The following is a 16836-nucleotide window of genomic DNA, read 5'->3' as shown; positions in this document are numbered from 1 at the left end:
CAAGCAAAAAGCATTGACTTCAGAGTAGCATTTATTGATCTACTATAAGTCAAAAATGGCAACAAGTGAAGACACTACATGATTGTGTTGATACCAACCACAGAAAATATAAGTAGTGTTAAGAACAATTTAATAACCAATAATTGACAAAAAAAATGTTAATGCATGAGAAAAATAATTTCATAGTAGCATCTGTCATCACAGTTATCACAATTAGTACATTATATTCTTGACCTCTGTAATTACAAATTTCGCAAACCACCAGTTCTCTCTCCCATATGTTCTTAAATTGCACATGATGGTCAACGCAACTCCTGCTCCCTGAGGTTCAACCTGAGGTTCCACCTGAGGTGATGGGGACCATACCGTTGGGGCTCAGAATCTCAATCCAGTAACCATCCGGGTCCTGAATGAACGCTAAGCCTTTCATTTTACCTGAAATAAGAAAGCATGTCATGTGGGCATTCTTCTAGGTCAGTGAAAAACAGTCAGCAATTGCTGGAGAAGTTCTGGAGTAAAGAGGACAGCAGGCCCCCACACAAAAATGTTGGTTATAAAGTACCACTACACATTCAGCCACAAACCAAACTAGTCATCGGGTTGTGAGGAGCACTTACAGTGCAATCAAAGTTTTTCATCAATCTATACACAATACTCCAATATTCCACAAAAATGCAGGTGTTTGGAGTGTTTTGTAAATTTATCAAAAATAAAAGACGGAAATAACTCATTTGCATAAGTATTCAGACCCTTTGTTATGACTCTTGCAATTGAGCTATGGTGCATCCTACTTCTATCAACGTTCCTTGAGATGCTTCTAGAACTTGATTGGAGTCCACCTGGGCCTAAATGAATTCATTGGACATACCAACAGTGTTCGTAGATCTGGCCGCCCAGCCAAACTGAGTAATTGGGGACAAAGGGCCTGATTACTCAGTTTCAGATCTACGGACAATTCTCTCAACCTCGTGGTTTGGTTTTCACTCTGACATACACCATCAACTGTGAGACCTTATATAGATAGATGTGTGCCTCTCCTAATAATGTCCAATGAATTCATTTAGTCCCAGGTGGACTCCAATCAAGTTCTAAAAAAAATTAACTGAATCCATTTTAAGGCGGGTCTGACACATAACAAAATGTGGAAAACTTGAAAGGGTCTGAAAACTTTCCGGTTGCACTGTAAAACCAGGGAGTCAGGGTTAGCTTCAGCCAATTAGCATGGCATTTGGGCGCCTACATTTCTTAAAATATGGCGTCCCATGGGCCGACTTCCGGCACCAGTTTTTACATGCTGATTGGTAGATGACAGCTCATGCACGAGTTTAGTGTTGGGCACGCGCATCCTCATGCGTCCATATTGGTGGTAAAGCATTTCTGGAAGATGACATAAACTACTGCCTACTTGGATTAACCTATGGATTCTTGACCTACTACTTGCATGGTCTAGGCTTTGTGGTAAAAGAAAAAAGTAATTAAATGTCATTATATTGCTAATGTTTCCATTATTTGTGGGTTGGCAAGGTAACTGACTATGACAATACATTTAGCAGATGTGTAGCAATGACTTAAATCCAATTATTAACCTACTCTGTCGAAGAAACTAAACATTTTTACACAAACACACAAAATTCATTTCTATGACTATCAGTTTGTTTTCCTGCACCATTGACATGATTAGGCTACTTCCATTTGATTTAAATGATCAGGCTGCCAGCCGAGGCAATAGCCAAATATCCAACAACCCTCTCCCCTCAACTTTAAATAGATGAAGCGTCAACTGCATTGGTTTCTATGAGATTGTGTCAGAAGTTTCTGATAGTGACAGCAATTGCAGACACTTGAAATGCCTGGTTGCTCGAACTGCAATATACTTGAGGGCAGGGTATCTGCACATTTTCCAAGTGCAAATTTAAAGACTTTTAAGACCTTTTCAAGACATCTAAATGGAAAAATTAAGACCATACCACGGCAAAAAGATACATACGGCAACTTAAAATTGTTTTATGCAATAGTTTTTTTTCCCTACTAATTTTAACCCCCACCACATTTTGGATGTCTACAGAAGTTACCAAATATATTCTGGTGAAAGAAAAATAATTGTGTGTGAATCACCTTCACAGCTATAAATGCCCAATTTTAGGGTCTGCTTTTGAAGCTAGCTGTACATATCTGGTTGTGCTTACTGGCTGAGGCTGACTGTTCTTCACCTGTATCTGTAGTAGCCTAGATTACTTGCCAAAGACATGTGCACTGGACTGGATTCCCTTCAATATTTTTCAAAGTTAGACTAAGCTATTTAAATATTTTAATAGGCCTACTTTATATCATTTACTATGTGCATCTATTCCCATATGCATTATATGTCCCATATGCAGCACAGCAAATTAAAGTTAATCCACCACTTTACATTTTGCATACCAGTTGTATCTAAACTAACCAAAGCTTGACTGAAACATTGTAAAACCATTGACTTGTTTTAAAGTAATTAAGAGACAGGTCCTCCTCGGATCCTGCTGAAAACTGCTGGTTTCATCTCAAGCACGTACATATTATGAACGCACAGTTTTTTTTTTATGTAGCCAGTCGCCGCCATTAAAAAAAATGGTTATATTAAACGGTTATATTTCACAACTTTTGCGAAGTAGGCCTACTGGGTAAGGCTGGCAAGCAAGCTGATGACAGATATTACAGGTATTATAACTTGGACAGATATTTTCTTCCCTAGGCTAGGCCAGCAACACACGCTGGAAAGATGCAAACAGATCAACTTAACATGTACAGTATTTCCTTCTGATTGCGAAAACGTTTGTTTTCTTTTTCTGTCAGACCGTAATTCCTTCATAAATTGCGCAGCAAATTATCAGACGAGTGTCTCCCTTTCGAAAATTCAAGACATCTCTGACAATTTAAGACTTTTTTTAGGCCTTGTAAGTTGTATTTAAGACTTTTTAAGGATCCGCGGGAACCCTGACTGAGGGGTGTGTGTGTCTATCGGTAAGTGTTTTAATTTGCGTTGGCTTCATTTCAGCCTGCAAGTTTCGGTTTAACAATCTGCAAATATACATACGGGGCGCACCAAACATCCCGGCTATCCACAAGTTTCTTACGTACCATGGCTACTTCAATTATAGTCATTTTTGTAGGCTACATCTTGTGCACTTAATGTCCTACAATACAGCCTGTCATAGGGATCATTATTTGCGTAACCAATACAAAATATTAAATTCTTACTCAATATTGACTCGCATTGTGTATTATAACATCAATGAATATCACATTATAGAACTTCGAGACACGGGGCAAACTCCTGTATCACCATACCCAAAATGTTATCCCAATAGCGAACCAATAAAATAAACTTGCGCCTATGGCAATAGATGATGCGCATTCTCGAAAAACTACTTTTCCTCTGCAAGAATATCCAATCTACATCAATGACATAGACCTCTCCAGAATAAGTCCCGCCTCCGTAACTTCCGTATCCATCCAACTTCCGGGCGTCGATTGTCTATGGGAAATAACATGGCATTTCGAAATATCATACCGGTAAAACATCTGTAGGTAGCGAAGTAGAAAAAGCTGGTGGGCAGATTGGCCTACACACTTCTGCCATCTAGTTTCCACTGGATTTTTTGATTGTCGGTGCCGTTACAATCAAAAAATCCAGTGGAAACTAGATGGCAGAAGTGTGTAGGCCAATCTGCCCACAGCTTTTTCTACTTTGTCACCTACAGAGTTTGACAGGTACGATCTTTCAAAACGCCATGTTATTTCCCATAGACATTTGACGACTGAAGGTTGGATGGATACAGAAGTTAGGAGGCGGGACTTATTCTGGAGGTCTATGCTGTTGTATTTCCGTCCGTTGTCTTCATCTGTAACGTGGAACCTAATTGGTTAACTCTAGCTGGTGCCGGAAATAGAGCGGCGAAGTCCCGTCCCTTCCGTTTGCCTCCATGGGACCTATCTTTCAAAAAAAATTGAACGGCAGTCTATGGCGAAAAAGAAATTATTTTCTGGTCCCGGTTGACTTGTGCCTTGAATTACCCATATGATGTTTGTCAATTTTAAAGACAATTTTTCATGTAAAGACATTTGCAGTTTGTTTCGTAACTATTGAATTACAACATTGTGAAAGATCGTAATTCCAACGACTACAAACCCATCAGTCGCGCTAGTGACGTTAGCTCATTCACAGCCACACTAGATTGTACAAGCATACCAGCAACAGGTCTTAATTGGGCTTTCCTTGCCGAAGAAAATACCATGAGTCAGAGGATTAAACACATCAGGTAAGTTGTATTCGTCCATAGACTGTACATTACATACTGTTAAGTGACATAGCAGGCAGCAAGATGCAACCGTTAACTAGCATAACAGCTCTTATCGTTTCATTTCGTTGGTGACGTACATCGTTCGAGACGAGAGATGTAGTCCACTGAGTGGATTCGCACAAAACCAACATAACTTTTGAAGTCTATCGAACAACAGTACTTTCTTGACGTGAAAAATTATCTTTTAAATTCACACACATCATATGTGAAATTCGTGGCACAATTCAAACTGGACCAAAAAATAATTGTTATCTCTCCATTAACTCCTGTTCATAATTTTTTGCTCAATGGGAGCAGGCCGCCCTGGCCAAGTGCCCCCTTCAACCCACTTTTTATTTTCGTTATCTGGATGACATCATTGGAGCTTGGCCACACCCCCTACAGGATTTCAACACTTTTTTAGACACCTTAAACTCACATCACCCATCCATCTCACTTAAGGCCACTATTGACCCTCACCAGATTAATTTTCTAGACACTACCATCTTTTTCACCCCTATTTCACCTACACATAAAACTTTTAGCTCCAAAGTTTATTTTGAACCCACGGACACTCACTCACTTTTGCACAAGCACAGCAATCACCCAAAACACACGTTTAGATCCATAGTTAAATCACAAATAATCCGTTTTCACCGCATCTGCTCCTTTCCCACAGACCTTCACTATGCCATACAACAACTTTTTCAAGCCCTCCGTAAGAGGCACTATTCTAAACGGTTCCTCCGCCACATTAAGCACTTGACTTTGGCCGGCCTTGCTCCCACTCACTCATACACCCCAAACACTTGCCCATCACCCACTCCCACACCAGACCTTCCTCTTAACCCCAACCCGGACCCCAACCCAGACCCAGATCCTAATCCTAACCCTTTTCCTAACCTTAACCCTGACTCTAACCCCTACCCCTTTCCTAACCTTAACCCCAACCCTTTTCCTAACCTTAACCCCAACCCCAACCCTTTGCCTAACCCTAACCCCAACCCTCTTCCTAACCCCAACCCTGACCCACCCCATCTCCTGCCCCTTATTGGCACCTACTCACACGGCATACAACACCTTCACCACACACTGAAACAACACTATACTGATTTCCAAACAACACACCCCACCTTCCAACACCACACACTCATCTCCGCATATAGACGCAATAAAAATCTCAAAGACCTCCTCATACGCACCACCTTCACCCGTCACTTACAACCACCACCCCCTAAAGAAAACTTACACTTCACCCCTCACCTATTCATCACCAATATTCATAGTCACTGTTCTGCACCCACTAATCCACTAAACTTAGACACTCCCAACTTAGTATATGCGATCACCTGCACTCACTGTCACATGTTGTACATCGGGGAAACTGGACATACACTTCGCATACGCCTCAAACAACATCTGCACAACATACATAAAAATACACTCAACACTTATCTCGTCACACATTTCCAGACGCACAACATCACACATTTGAGGGTCTGTGGCCTTGAAGGGAACCCAGGCTGGACAATTTTACAGAGGAAAAGAGCAGAGAGATTGTGGATTTTAAAACTTCAAACATTACACCCACAAGGTCTTAATGAAAAATTAAATTAAAGTTTTAAACCACTCTGTGTCTTTTTTACAGCTCCTCTCTTTTATTTCCTTTTAACTTTTATTTTATTCTGTTTTATTTAATTTATTTGACTTTTAGATGGGACTAGTGGGGCGGGGACAACTGGCCAGTGCATAATGGTCCAAACAACCACTCACCAAAACAAATTTTAATTCTAATTTCCTGTTCATAATTTTTTGAAAGATAGGTCCCATGGACCAGAAGTAGAAGGGGCGGGACTTCGCCACTCTATACGCTACATGAAATACCATTTTGATAAAGATGGCTGCGGTCAATTTTAAACTTCTTTGCTGAAGTAGCTAGCCTAGCATGGGCCATTGAACTGAATGGGGGCAGTACTTCCTCCCTCTCTCTCTGTAGTTCTATATTAAATCTCCATGCTTAAAACCCATGAAGCTGATGCAAAGGTTTTAGTTTTCAATACCCACCATCATCTGGCTTCTTCACAAAGGTCACTCCTTCCTCCACAAAAAGCTTGCAGGCTGCATACACATCAGGGACAGCAATGCCAATGTGCCCTACATAAGTAAAAACATAAAAAAACAGTTCCCATTTATTTGTTGAACATTTATTGAACAAAACCTCATGGTGATAATCATCCTACGTAATGTCTGGCCTATTATTTGTGGAGATTGGTGAGTTATTATAACCTGACTCTCGCCAGATGAATTTCGTTCCGCCTAGCTCCACTCATCCATCTGGAACCGATCAATTGGAATGGTGTTTCAGAAGGCAGGGCCTAATCAAAAAATGCTTGCATATGATTGAATACGCCACTTGTCCGTAAACTATTGACATGCTACTTCAACCACTCACATCGAAGCCAACCCGTGACGCTGAACAGTCTCACAGTCGCTTCTACGCTATGTCACATCTATGAAACTCCCGCCCTGCGTCCTGATTGGCTGTACCATAAAATCGGGTGCAGAAATCACTCTCAATGGAAGAGGACCCAGATGGATGTGAGTGAAGCTAGGTGGAGCTAAGCGGAATGAAATTCATCTGGCGAGAGTCAGGTTAGAGTTATTACCCATGTCTGGATATCAAGATGAATCATGTGCTTTCAAAAAACATAAAGAAACTCACCAAATCCACGTGGGTCTGAGTTTCCATTGTGGTAGGACTGGCTGTCATCAGTTTCTGAACCCCAGTTACTGTTGGCAGGAGAGCATTTACAGTAGTGAATAACAGCAGCTCCATGTTCAGCAACAGCATCAGCAGGACATCTGTACAATCCGGAAAGGTTTGTACTCATGATGTGCAGAACTCACTGTGTTAGCTCAATGGTGGCTCTTCGGGAGAAGGTCCACGCCGTCCTCTCCTTCACATCACCTGGAATCTCCTTCTTGTCCTCATAACCCAGGAAGTAGAGAGAGAACCGCATTGCTGGAAAATCAAACTTTTGCAGCAAGCTGGACAAAACAGATCACACACACAGAAACCCTATGTTAAAATTGTTTTTCATAATCTCCTGTGTTCTACGGAACAGAACCAGGAAGGATTAAACACAGAGGAAAGACAGAGAGAGAAGAATTAAAGCAAGAAAAGACTGCTGATCCATGACTCACGTCATTCCTAAGATTCGTGTGTAAAAATCTAAGGACTTCACTGGATCCTTAACTCTGAGCATAGTCTGCTGCATCATGAAATCCTGTAAGAACAACAACCAATATCATAACCAATATCATAACCAGAATTCAACCACCATGAACCTCATGAACATCCAGGCTTTCAAGATGTCAATTTATTGTCTAGGGACCTCTGAGAACAATTGTCCTAGGCTACTGTGTGGCATACAGATAATGCACACAAGTCTATATTAGTTTTTATTTGTTTTTTGTATCATACACTCTTTTATTGTTTTTTTGTTTTTATTTGATTGTTGTTGCTGTGTTTTTGTTAACTCATGGCATCAACCTTCCCTGAATAAACAATGGTTGATGATCATATTTTACTGCTCCTCATACTATTCATCCTGCACATACACTTATTCTTACTACTCTTATAATGTTACTGTTTCTGCACTGCAATGGTACTGTTACCACACTGCACGTAGCTGTACATATTATACATATCTGTCTATTCAGTTCATACTGAATACACATAATTATTCTGTTTTTCTCATAATATATTACTGTTAATACACTGATACAGGCTATATCTATTCTTCTTACTACTCTTATAATGAACTGCCACTACACTGCACGTTGTATACATTATCATACTGCATAGCCATTCTGCTCTTTAGGTTAGCCTACTGCTAATACACTGCACATATTTCCATTTAATTTATATGACTGTAAACTTTTTTACGCTTTTTTGCACTTTTGGTTAGACGCAAACTGCATTTTGTTGTCTTTGAACTTGATCTGCACAATGACAATTCAGTTGAATCTAATGGTGACGATATAATAAGGTTGTTTTGATTCAGAAATGGTGTTAAATTTGCAATAAGGCCTCTGTTTCGCAATCTGGTTGAGGACTGTCATTTCTTGTAAAGCAAAAAAGGTAAAGTAGGCTACCTAATTGAAGGCCTACTTGACAAATGGGTGTGGACCCCCAAAAAAGTCTTTGTGGGAGGAATGTCCAATTACGGTCATTTCCAAATATTTCTACAATCTGTGAGTCTGGAACTTTCCCATCACCTGAGAAATGTTCGCTATATTCTCTGATAGGCTGCGAAATGGCTCTGGAACTGCCTGCCTACATAGCAGCACAATCAGTCAAGTTAACATCATGTATAATGTCAGAGCTCTCGCCACGCATAGCAGTTAGAAGCATAAGTCGGAAATGTCAGTGCTAATTCTGGAATTGTCGAATTGCCACTCTTGACCAGAAGCCAATTCGCTATCCAATAACTTTTAATGTTCATAAATAGTTGAAACACTGATATTATTAGCAACTACCTAGGCTAGCTTCTGGTTGAACTTGATACAACATAAACGTTAGCACAGTGTTAGCACAACCTGTGAACATAACATAGGTAAGTTGTACGTTGTAGGTTTTAAATAATTTATTTTACTACTATTACTGACTCGTCAGGTGGGAAATGTATCACTACCCATAGTTAAGTTACTTTACAGTGAGTGATCCACGAGTTTGATACACCAACATTCACATTCCAGTGGGCTGTCTGACGACTGTCCCGTAGGGCTCGGTTAAAACTTCCTCAGCGTTAACGTTATGCACTCTGCTATGTTAGGTTTCCAAGATGACCACCGATACATGCAACATGGCTAAACCTATCTTTACCTTGGTAATTGGATTTCCATCCTTGCAAGCAGCTGCAAGAGCCTCGTCTGTTAAACCTTGATCAGTCATTTCGAGATCTGCCCGGTTCAGGTGAAAACGACGGGACTGGCGCAAAGTCTTGCCTGCTGCTGCTAGGCGTGGTAAACCAAACCTAATACAGCTCCTTCCAGTTTGAACGCAGTAGGCCCCCGTGTGGCAGATGGAGTATATACAAAATTGTGTACTTGGTAGACGTAAATAGGTTGTTCTGAAACACTGCATTCTGCTGATTTAAACAGCGCACCAGTGGCGCTTTCTTTATTAACTGTCCATCATGGAGGTCAAGTTCCTATTTGTCAACTACTAGCGCCACGAATGTGTCAACTTCAGGGGAATATAGGTCAGCATTAACATTGGCTGCGGCAAGTCACATGAGCTCAAGCCAGCAGAATCAGCTATGCAAAAAGTAGACCCTTGAAGATGTCTGACTGTAGGCTAGTAGTAGTGTTCCCAAAGGGATTTTCACACTGGAATTCCCTGTGGCAGTTTTGACCATTCTAGAGCGCTCTAGAATCTTTGGTATTGACGTTGGGAACGTCGAACGTCACCTAAAAAAACGAACTCGCGACTGCGCAATAAATCAAACCCCGGATCATATTTATTGTCTTCTTCACCGTGGGATAGGGAGAAACGTAATTTCAATTCCCCTGCATATAGTATTATGTGACAATAAAGCTGACTTTTTTGACTTTGACTAATGCGTTTCATGAACGTAGGTTACGATCACAAACTCCTAAATGATTTTAGCCAAAAAAGCGATATGAATCACTGATGCATAGTGTTGTGAATGTTTGATAAATGTAACATGATCAAAACCTGGATCATAGGCCATGTGTGGACTGAAGGCTGACTGCGGAATTAGGCCTACGGGTAGGCTATGAGCGTCTTAACCAACATGCTAGACCTAGCCTATGATTTTGTTAGTTTAATATTTGTGTAAGAACCACACTAAATCAGCATGGGTCAAATTATATTAGGCCAACTGTTGTGTAATGTAGTGGTGTAAAAAAAAAAAACAACTACTATGATTTGCAACTTACTTTGCCCTTGTAATCAACTAGTATTAGGCCTAACAACATTTCAAAATATCTAAATACATTGAATTATATATATGTAAAATGTCTGTCAAAACAAACATAACATGGTTACATCACTTCGGGAAAATGCAAAACATTCTCTTTCATTTAGGCTAAATCATTTTCTCATTAAAAATAGACCATAGATATGCATGCAACATGCATTGACATATGGGGGGATTTGATGAATATCAATCATTACTGTCTATGAGGGATTTATGCACCAAGGTAACTTAAGTAAATTTATTGTGTCTTGTAAATTATGTCTGAGATAAATGTTTTATAACTTAAATGTGGTGTAAGAGATTTTGTATTTGTCAAAACGAGTTGATAAGCAGTATAGGGAGGAAGATTGGCAGAGAATTGCAGACAAATTAAATTTGTAAGAGGACTTTTTAACATAAATAAACATATACATATACTATTATTAAGCAAATGCAAACCATAGCAACTTGAATAGCCTACTTTTGATAATGCAGCTGCTATCAATCATCTGATTGTTAATTATTAATTACCCTAAATGCATCCTGAAAATGACTTCTTAGACAATATTGCAGAGGCTACAAACGCACATGGCAACAAATGGAAATGAAATACAAAAAATTGATGCAAGCAGGCTAAGTTCTCAATGAAGTAGGCCTAATAATTTCCAAATAAATTGTCTAATCACCAATCAGGCTTCACATCTCATCTTCACGTCAACAGAAAAATTAGGAAAGACAGCGAGGAATCATAAAATCGGATGAGTCTGACGATGAGTTTGTTGCAGCAGAGCTCCAGGCCGATGGTGGAGGGCATCCAACTCTGAGCCTGCTACCGCGCGTATCAGCTCCTACATCAGGGGTGGGTGTGCTTCATCTTTCACACAACCCTTTCTGGGAATGTTTCACAGGCTCTCCCAATGTACCACCCCATCCCCACCCTTAAACAGTGACAGGTCATTCTCTCACCCTCCTGCCTCCACCAAAGAGTGACCCCGAACACTCAGTGTGTGATGAGTCGCTCTCCAATGACATGGACGAGGTATGAGCCTCTCTTGTAAAAGCCCTGCATATTTAGTGACAGCACTGTTGTCTTTAATGTCGGCTGATGTGTAGGCTGCTATAAAGCGTATATGCCCATAGTTCTGAACAGCTGCTCTCAGGCTATTCATTGTTCTTGTTTTACTCCCTCTCTTTAGCGTCGTTCCTTTCTCCACATTGGATGAGCATTAGCCTGGGAATACCCAGGCTAGATGAGCATAATTATGAGTCCTCAAAAGACAAAGAGGTAAGGCCAGTTACCATCCAGTTAAGCAGGATATCTGTCAGGATTATAATGCAAAAGAGACACACCCATTCATGGGCAGACCCATTCCTATATAGTGACAAAATAGAAGAGTATTTAGAAATTCGTAGGAACTGTGTTGTGCTTGTAAGAACCAGCCTGGTGCTCAAACCTTTTTGCCTTTCTGATACAAATTATTGATTAAATGGAGTCAGATTAAACGAGTTTGTAATAATAACAGTTACCAATGAACTCTTCACCAGCTTGTCTATTGTTCAGACACTCGATCAACAGGAGAACGGCGCAACATACTTCTCATTCCACGTGAGAGGCGCTGTGGGCCTGTTCTCTCTTTCAAATGAGGATAGCGTGAAGTGTTTCATTCTCCTGCGGCCTTATCCCTCTAAATCTCAAAGTGTTTCACCGGCCGACGCAATTTCGGCCATACTCTTACATGCTCTTGGTCTCTAAATATTAATCAGAATCAGAATCAGCTGCAGCTGAGGATGATCGCTTCCTTGTTGTCCCTGTCAAGGTTGCCATGGTCGTGGACACCTCAACATTCACAAGCAAGATGCAATATACAGTTGAAAGGGTGGGGATAGTGCAATATCAGTATAGACTGAGGTTTAAGATTAAAAATAAATATAGTGCTACAACTATAAGGTTGAAGTACACATGAGGTAGATGAGCAGAACAGTGTTAATTGACTTTGTTCAGTGTAAGGGTGGGGCTCTCTGCAGCCCTAATTGTCCATTGCAGTCTGGCCCTGTCTCGTTTGGTGGCAGACCCAAACCAGGCAGTGATGGAGGTGCAGATGACAGACTGAATGTTGGCTGAGTAGAAAGTGGTCAGCAGCTCCTTATGCAGATTAAACTTCTTTAGCTGTATCAGGAAGAATAACCTCTGCTGGGCCTTTTTCTGGATAGTGTCGATGTGGAGGGACAATTTTAGGTCCTGTGAAATGGTTGATCCCAGGAACCTAAAGAAATCCACATTGGACACTGTGTCGTTCTGAATGGCGAGGGGGGGGGGGTTGGCTTCTCCTAAAGTCCACTGTCATCTCCACAGTCTTCTTGGGGTTAAGCTTCAGGTGGTTCTGACGGCACCACTGGACCAGCTGTTCCACCTCCTGCCTGTACGCAGACTCATCACCATCTTGGATCAAACCAATGACGGTGGTGTCATCTGTAAAGTTCTGAAAGTTCTAAAGTTCTGACAATGAAAAGAATGGCAGAGTGGTTAAGAGTCCGTTTTAAGATCCAATGGACAGGACACATGTCCCCATGGATTGGAATCCCACTCCTGGAACCCAAATTAATGATAAAGAGAAGCACTGCTGCAAATGAGTCTGATAGTTGAAACGCAATCATAACTTCATGTCTGCTGTAATAATGTCTTTGCACTGTAGCTTGGATGTATGCTAAATTAATAACTGTAAATGTGATCAAACTTATTTGCAAATACAGAGTACATGTTTAATTGAATTCAGATTCACCTTGGAAATAGTTCTTTAAAAGTGGATAACTGTTTGGAAGCATTAATAAAGGCTCCCCACTCAACAACATCAGCAATGCATCTGCATCTGTCTCTGTTCCTCAAATGTTTGGTCTTTTTTATCTTATTTTGTCATATCTAACCTCACAAATTGTGAAGCACTTTGGGTCAACGCTGTTGTTTTTAAATGTGCTACAATTAAAATGACTTGACTTGACAATATGCCCAGGAAATGCCCAACACTATTGGTGACGTGATGAGAAGACAGAGAAAGACACAAGTGACACAACAGCTCCACATTGTTCACAGAAATCATAGAAATATTGAGGGGCAATAGCACCAGAAATACACATGCGTAGGTGCAGAATGTAAAATATCAAAGTAGCTGACCGTAACCATTTGTATTCAGACTGTATATAGTTTGTGGTGTGAAGATGTATTTCACAAAGTGTGTGGACATTCACTTTTTCTTTTTTTTATAAATGTATTTTTGGAGCTTCTGAATCTGATAGTTGGCTACACTACGGGTTAAAAGTTAAGGGCCACTTAGAAATATCCATTCCACTCCATTATAGACAAAATACCTGCTGAGATCAGTTGCATTGTGTTTTTTTTATCAGGGCAGCAGTTTTCAGATTACATTATGTGCTTACATAATTGCAAAAGGGTTCTCCAATGCTTTCTCAGTTAGCCTTTTAAAAATATATCAGATTAGTAAACAGAATGTGGCTTTGGAACATTGGATGATTGGTTGCTGAAAATGGGCAATTTAGATATTACATGAAAGATTAGCCATTTCTTTCTACTGTACAATAGTCAAGAAACCTTTGGCACATAATGCTGCCCTGATTAAACTGATTAAAAAAACAATACAACTGATCTCAGCTGGTATTTTGTCTATAATGGAGTGGAATGGAAATTTCTAAGTGACCCCAAACTTTTGACCGGTAGTGTACATGGTTTGGTTACAATTTACTTGACGGTATCTACATAAGTGACATGACACTGTCATGAATGTGTCATAAACATTATAAACAAGTCATAAATGTTTATGACATAACGCTTCCATCACTCGCTTCTGTCAAATGTCATTCGTTTTTTGTCATGACAAGTTAGGATTAGGGTTAGTGTCATTCGGTTTTTGTCATGAGAAGTTATGACAGTGTCATGTCACTCCTATGTAGATACGCGTCAAGTAAAGTGTTACCCATGGTTTTAAGCTGCTTAGGGTGTTACACCCACTAGTGGGAGGTATTTGTAGCAGCCTCCTGTTGATTGTCTGGAGATGGCCTTGCAAGGAGGAATGGCAAAGGTCTGCAAGGCTGCAAATGAGAATTTTTCGATGAAAGAAATAATAATCACATTATTTATCCACAAGCTGATTTTATTTATTGTTGTGTTTTGCTATGCAATCTTTAGCTCAGTATACCTAATGACCTATGTAAAGAAGTTTTACATTTGTACAGATTTACTTTTTCTTGTGGTGTTTTTTTTAGAAGCTGATTTTAACATTATGTTAATTGCTCATATCATCAATCAGTAAGAGTTGATTAGCAAGCCATTAATCATAGTTAAAAGCTGGTATACTCTATTGAAATGTTGAAATCACATAGAACGGTTTGGTTTAGAATTCAGCATGAGTTTGGATGTAACAATAGTTATGAAGTCAAAATTAACATGAGCATATGGCATATTCTCTTGACAGAATCTGTGAAAGCGTAACTGTTTAAGGATCAAAGGATATTTTGCACATCACTAAGGGAATTCTCCTCCTCAGAACCCCTTCTGGCACCAAGGGCAACTATTAGTTTCTCCCAGAAGACCCGTGTGTCCTGAGAACTGTTACATTGGTATGTATTAGCAGCACATACTTGTGTGAAGTTACCTTCCTCCACCCATTTGATGAACCAAGCATTGCTACAGTCGCAGGTGAACGTGTTTCCTTGCATATCGAGTAGCCTTAACCCATGAAGGGACATGATAATTGTGTCATTCATTGATGAGATTTGATTATTGCGGACCTGCAAATAATACAGGTGATCTAGTTTTGTTTGTACAACAAAATCTAAGGTTTTCAGGTGAGTCTCGCTTAAATAGAGCTTATATAGTTTTCGCAGGGGCAGGAATATATCAGGTGAAAGAATTGTGAGGTCATTTCCACTCAGACCTAGTTCTGTGAGGTGGGTGTTATCTTTGAACACATCGTCATGCAAATATTTAAGTCCAGCATTCTGGGCCCAAAAAATGTGCAAATGTCTCAAATTGTGTAGAAAATTACAGGGCAAGGAAGACTGTTTCTTATGATAACGCTGAAATTGAATTGAGATTTTAAATGATAAAAAGGAGGATTATGAACATTTTCAACATTTAATATGTGATTTTTTTGTAAAGACAGTTCTAGAAGATTTGAAAGTCCTGAAAATACAGTTGGTCTGAGTGATTTATCTGTTATCTTGTTAAATTCCAAGTTCAGCACTTTCAAGCTACTTAATTTGTCAAAAGCCTTGTTATCAATTGAATTAATTTTATTGTCATTTAAAACCAAAGTCCTCAGTGATGTTAAACCTCTGAAGTCATCAGTGTTAAGAGAAGCTAATGAGTTTGAGTTTAGTTCTAGATATTCCAACTCAGCAGGACCATTTTTTAAAAAGCTCCTCTGAAATATTTAATACTGTTTGATCCTAAGTACAGTTTTTTTTAGATGGATCAGGTCTTGGAATACACAGTCTTTCACCACATGAATGCTGTTTCCATACAAGCGGAGAGTTTTCAGTTTGTTAAGAGTTTTAAAGGTGGAACAATCCAAACTTTAAATTTGATTAAGTACTAAATTCAAGTTTTCCAACATGGATAGGTTTTGTATTATACTTGTAATGTATGAAAATTGATTATAACCCAGTTGTAAAAAACTAAGTTTTGTCAGTGATGCAAAAACATTTTCCAGATCAGCAAGTCTATTATGGCCCAGATCCAGTAATTTGACAGCATCTCTCCAGCCCTGTGCCTTTTAAGCTAGTGATGTTGTTATTTCTCAAAGTAAGCGTTGTAAGTGTTGGAATATGACAAGTAACTTATAAGGGATTTTGCAAGAGGTACAGCGCTCAATGTTAACTCGACCAGTGAATTATTAAATGTTTGCAGTATCACCTTGAATCGCTCTAATGAGACATGCCAGCCATGTCAAGCCTCTTTACATTCCTAAAGAAACTTGTATTCAGCACTTCCCATTCTAAATTTCTATTTGAAAAACAGTATGACAGATTGATTGCCTAGAGATAGGGGAAAATATCTTCATTAATCCTAAAAATGCTTAGAAGTTTGTGAGATAAATTCAGTGTTTGAATCCTGAGGGGTGAATTTGAAATATCAATTGACTGAAAAATTGAGATGTTGTTGGAAGAAATATGTATTTCAGTCAGAGTTTGAACTCTGAAGATGGGTTGCATTGATGCCATGTCTCTCAACATGTTGTTAGACAGCTTCACACACTCTAGATGGTGGAAGACAGAAAATTATGACATTTCAATGGTCAAAATGTTGTTGTTGTCGAGGAGGAGCACTTTTAGATTGGTCAGGCATAAATTCTTTTGTGATTCTGGTCAAACGGTTACTCCTCAGGCCCAATTCTGTTAAGGAAATCAAGTATTTGAAAGGTCCTTCCTCCACATAAGAGATTGAATTGTAGGAAATGTTTAAGATTTTCAGTTGTGTAAGATTTTCGAAATCCCCAATCTTTATCGCTTTTATTCTATTT

At 39.6% G+C, this 16836-nt stretch overlaps 1 protein-coding gene across 1 annotated transcript; it reads right to left on the bottom strand.

Moving 5' to 3' along the window:
• Window positions 1-113: 113 nt before the first annotated feature.
• Window positions 114-9664, bottom strand: glo1 (glyoxalase 1). The gene is made up of 6 exons (XM_042072775.1): window positions 9205-9664; window positions 7521-7603; window positions 7224-7364; window positions 7039-7106; window positions 6381-6470; window positions 114-435 (listed from the first exon to the last, which is right to left on the bottom strand). The coding sequence occupies exons 1-6, from the start codon at window positions 9463-9465 to the stop codon at window positions 329-331; spliced, it is 750 nt and encodes a 249-aa protein (XP_041928709.1). The 5' UTR covers window positions 9466-9664; the 3' UTR covers window positions 114-328.
• Window positions 9665-16836: the final 7172 nt, after the last annotated feature.

The sequence above is a fragment of the Alosa sapidissima genome, chromosome 19, assembly GCF_018492685.1.
Source record: "Alosa sapidissima isolate fAloSap1 chromosome 19, fAloSap1.pri, whole genome shotgun sequence".
Lineage (NCBI taxonomy): Eukaryota > Metazoa > Chordata > Actinopteri > Clupeiformes > Clupeidae > Alosa > Alosa sapidissima.
Note: the sequence above shows the minus strand (reverse complement) of the source record. Positions and strands in the feature narration are given on the sequence as shown.

What these genes read in the sequence shown, in the direction of transcription:
- glo1 (XM_042072775.1), bottom strand. Translation starts at nt 9,465, where the DNA reads ATGCAGTGTTTCAGAACAACCTATTTACGTCTACCAAGTACACAATTT. An exon ending in ATGGAAATCCAATTACCAAG is followed by an intron (nt 7,604 to 9,204) that starts GTAAAGATAGGT and finishes TTGTTCTTACAG; the next exon opens with GATTTCATGATGCAGCAGAC. An exon ending in GCCACCATTGAGCTAACACA is followed by an intron (nt 7,107 to 7,223) that starts GTGAGTTCTGCA and finishes TCCTGCCAACAG; the next exon opens with TAACTGGGGTTCAGAAACTG.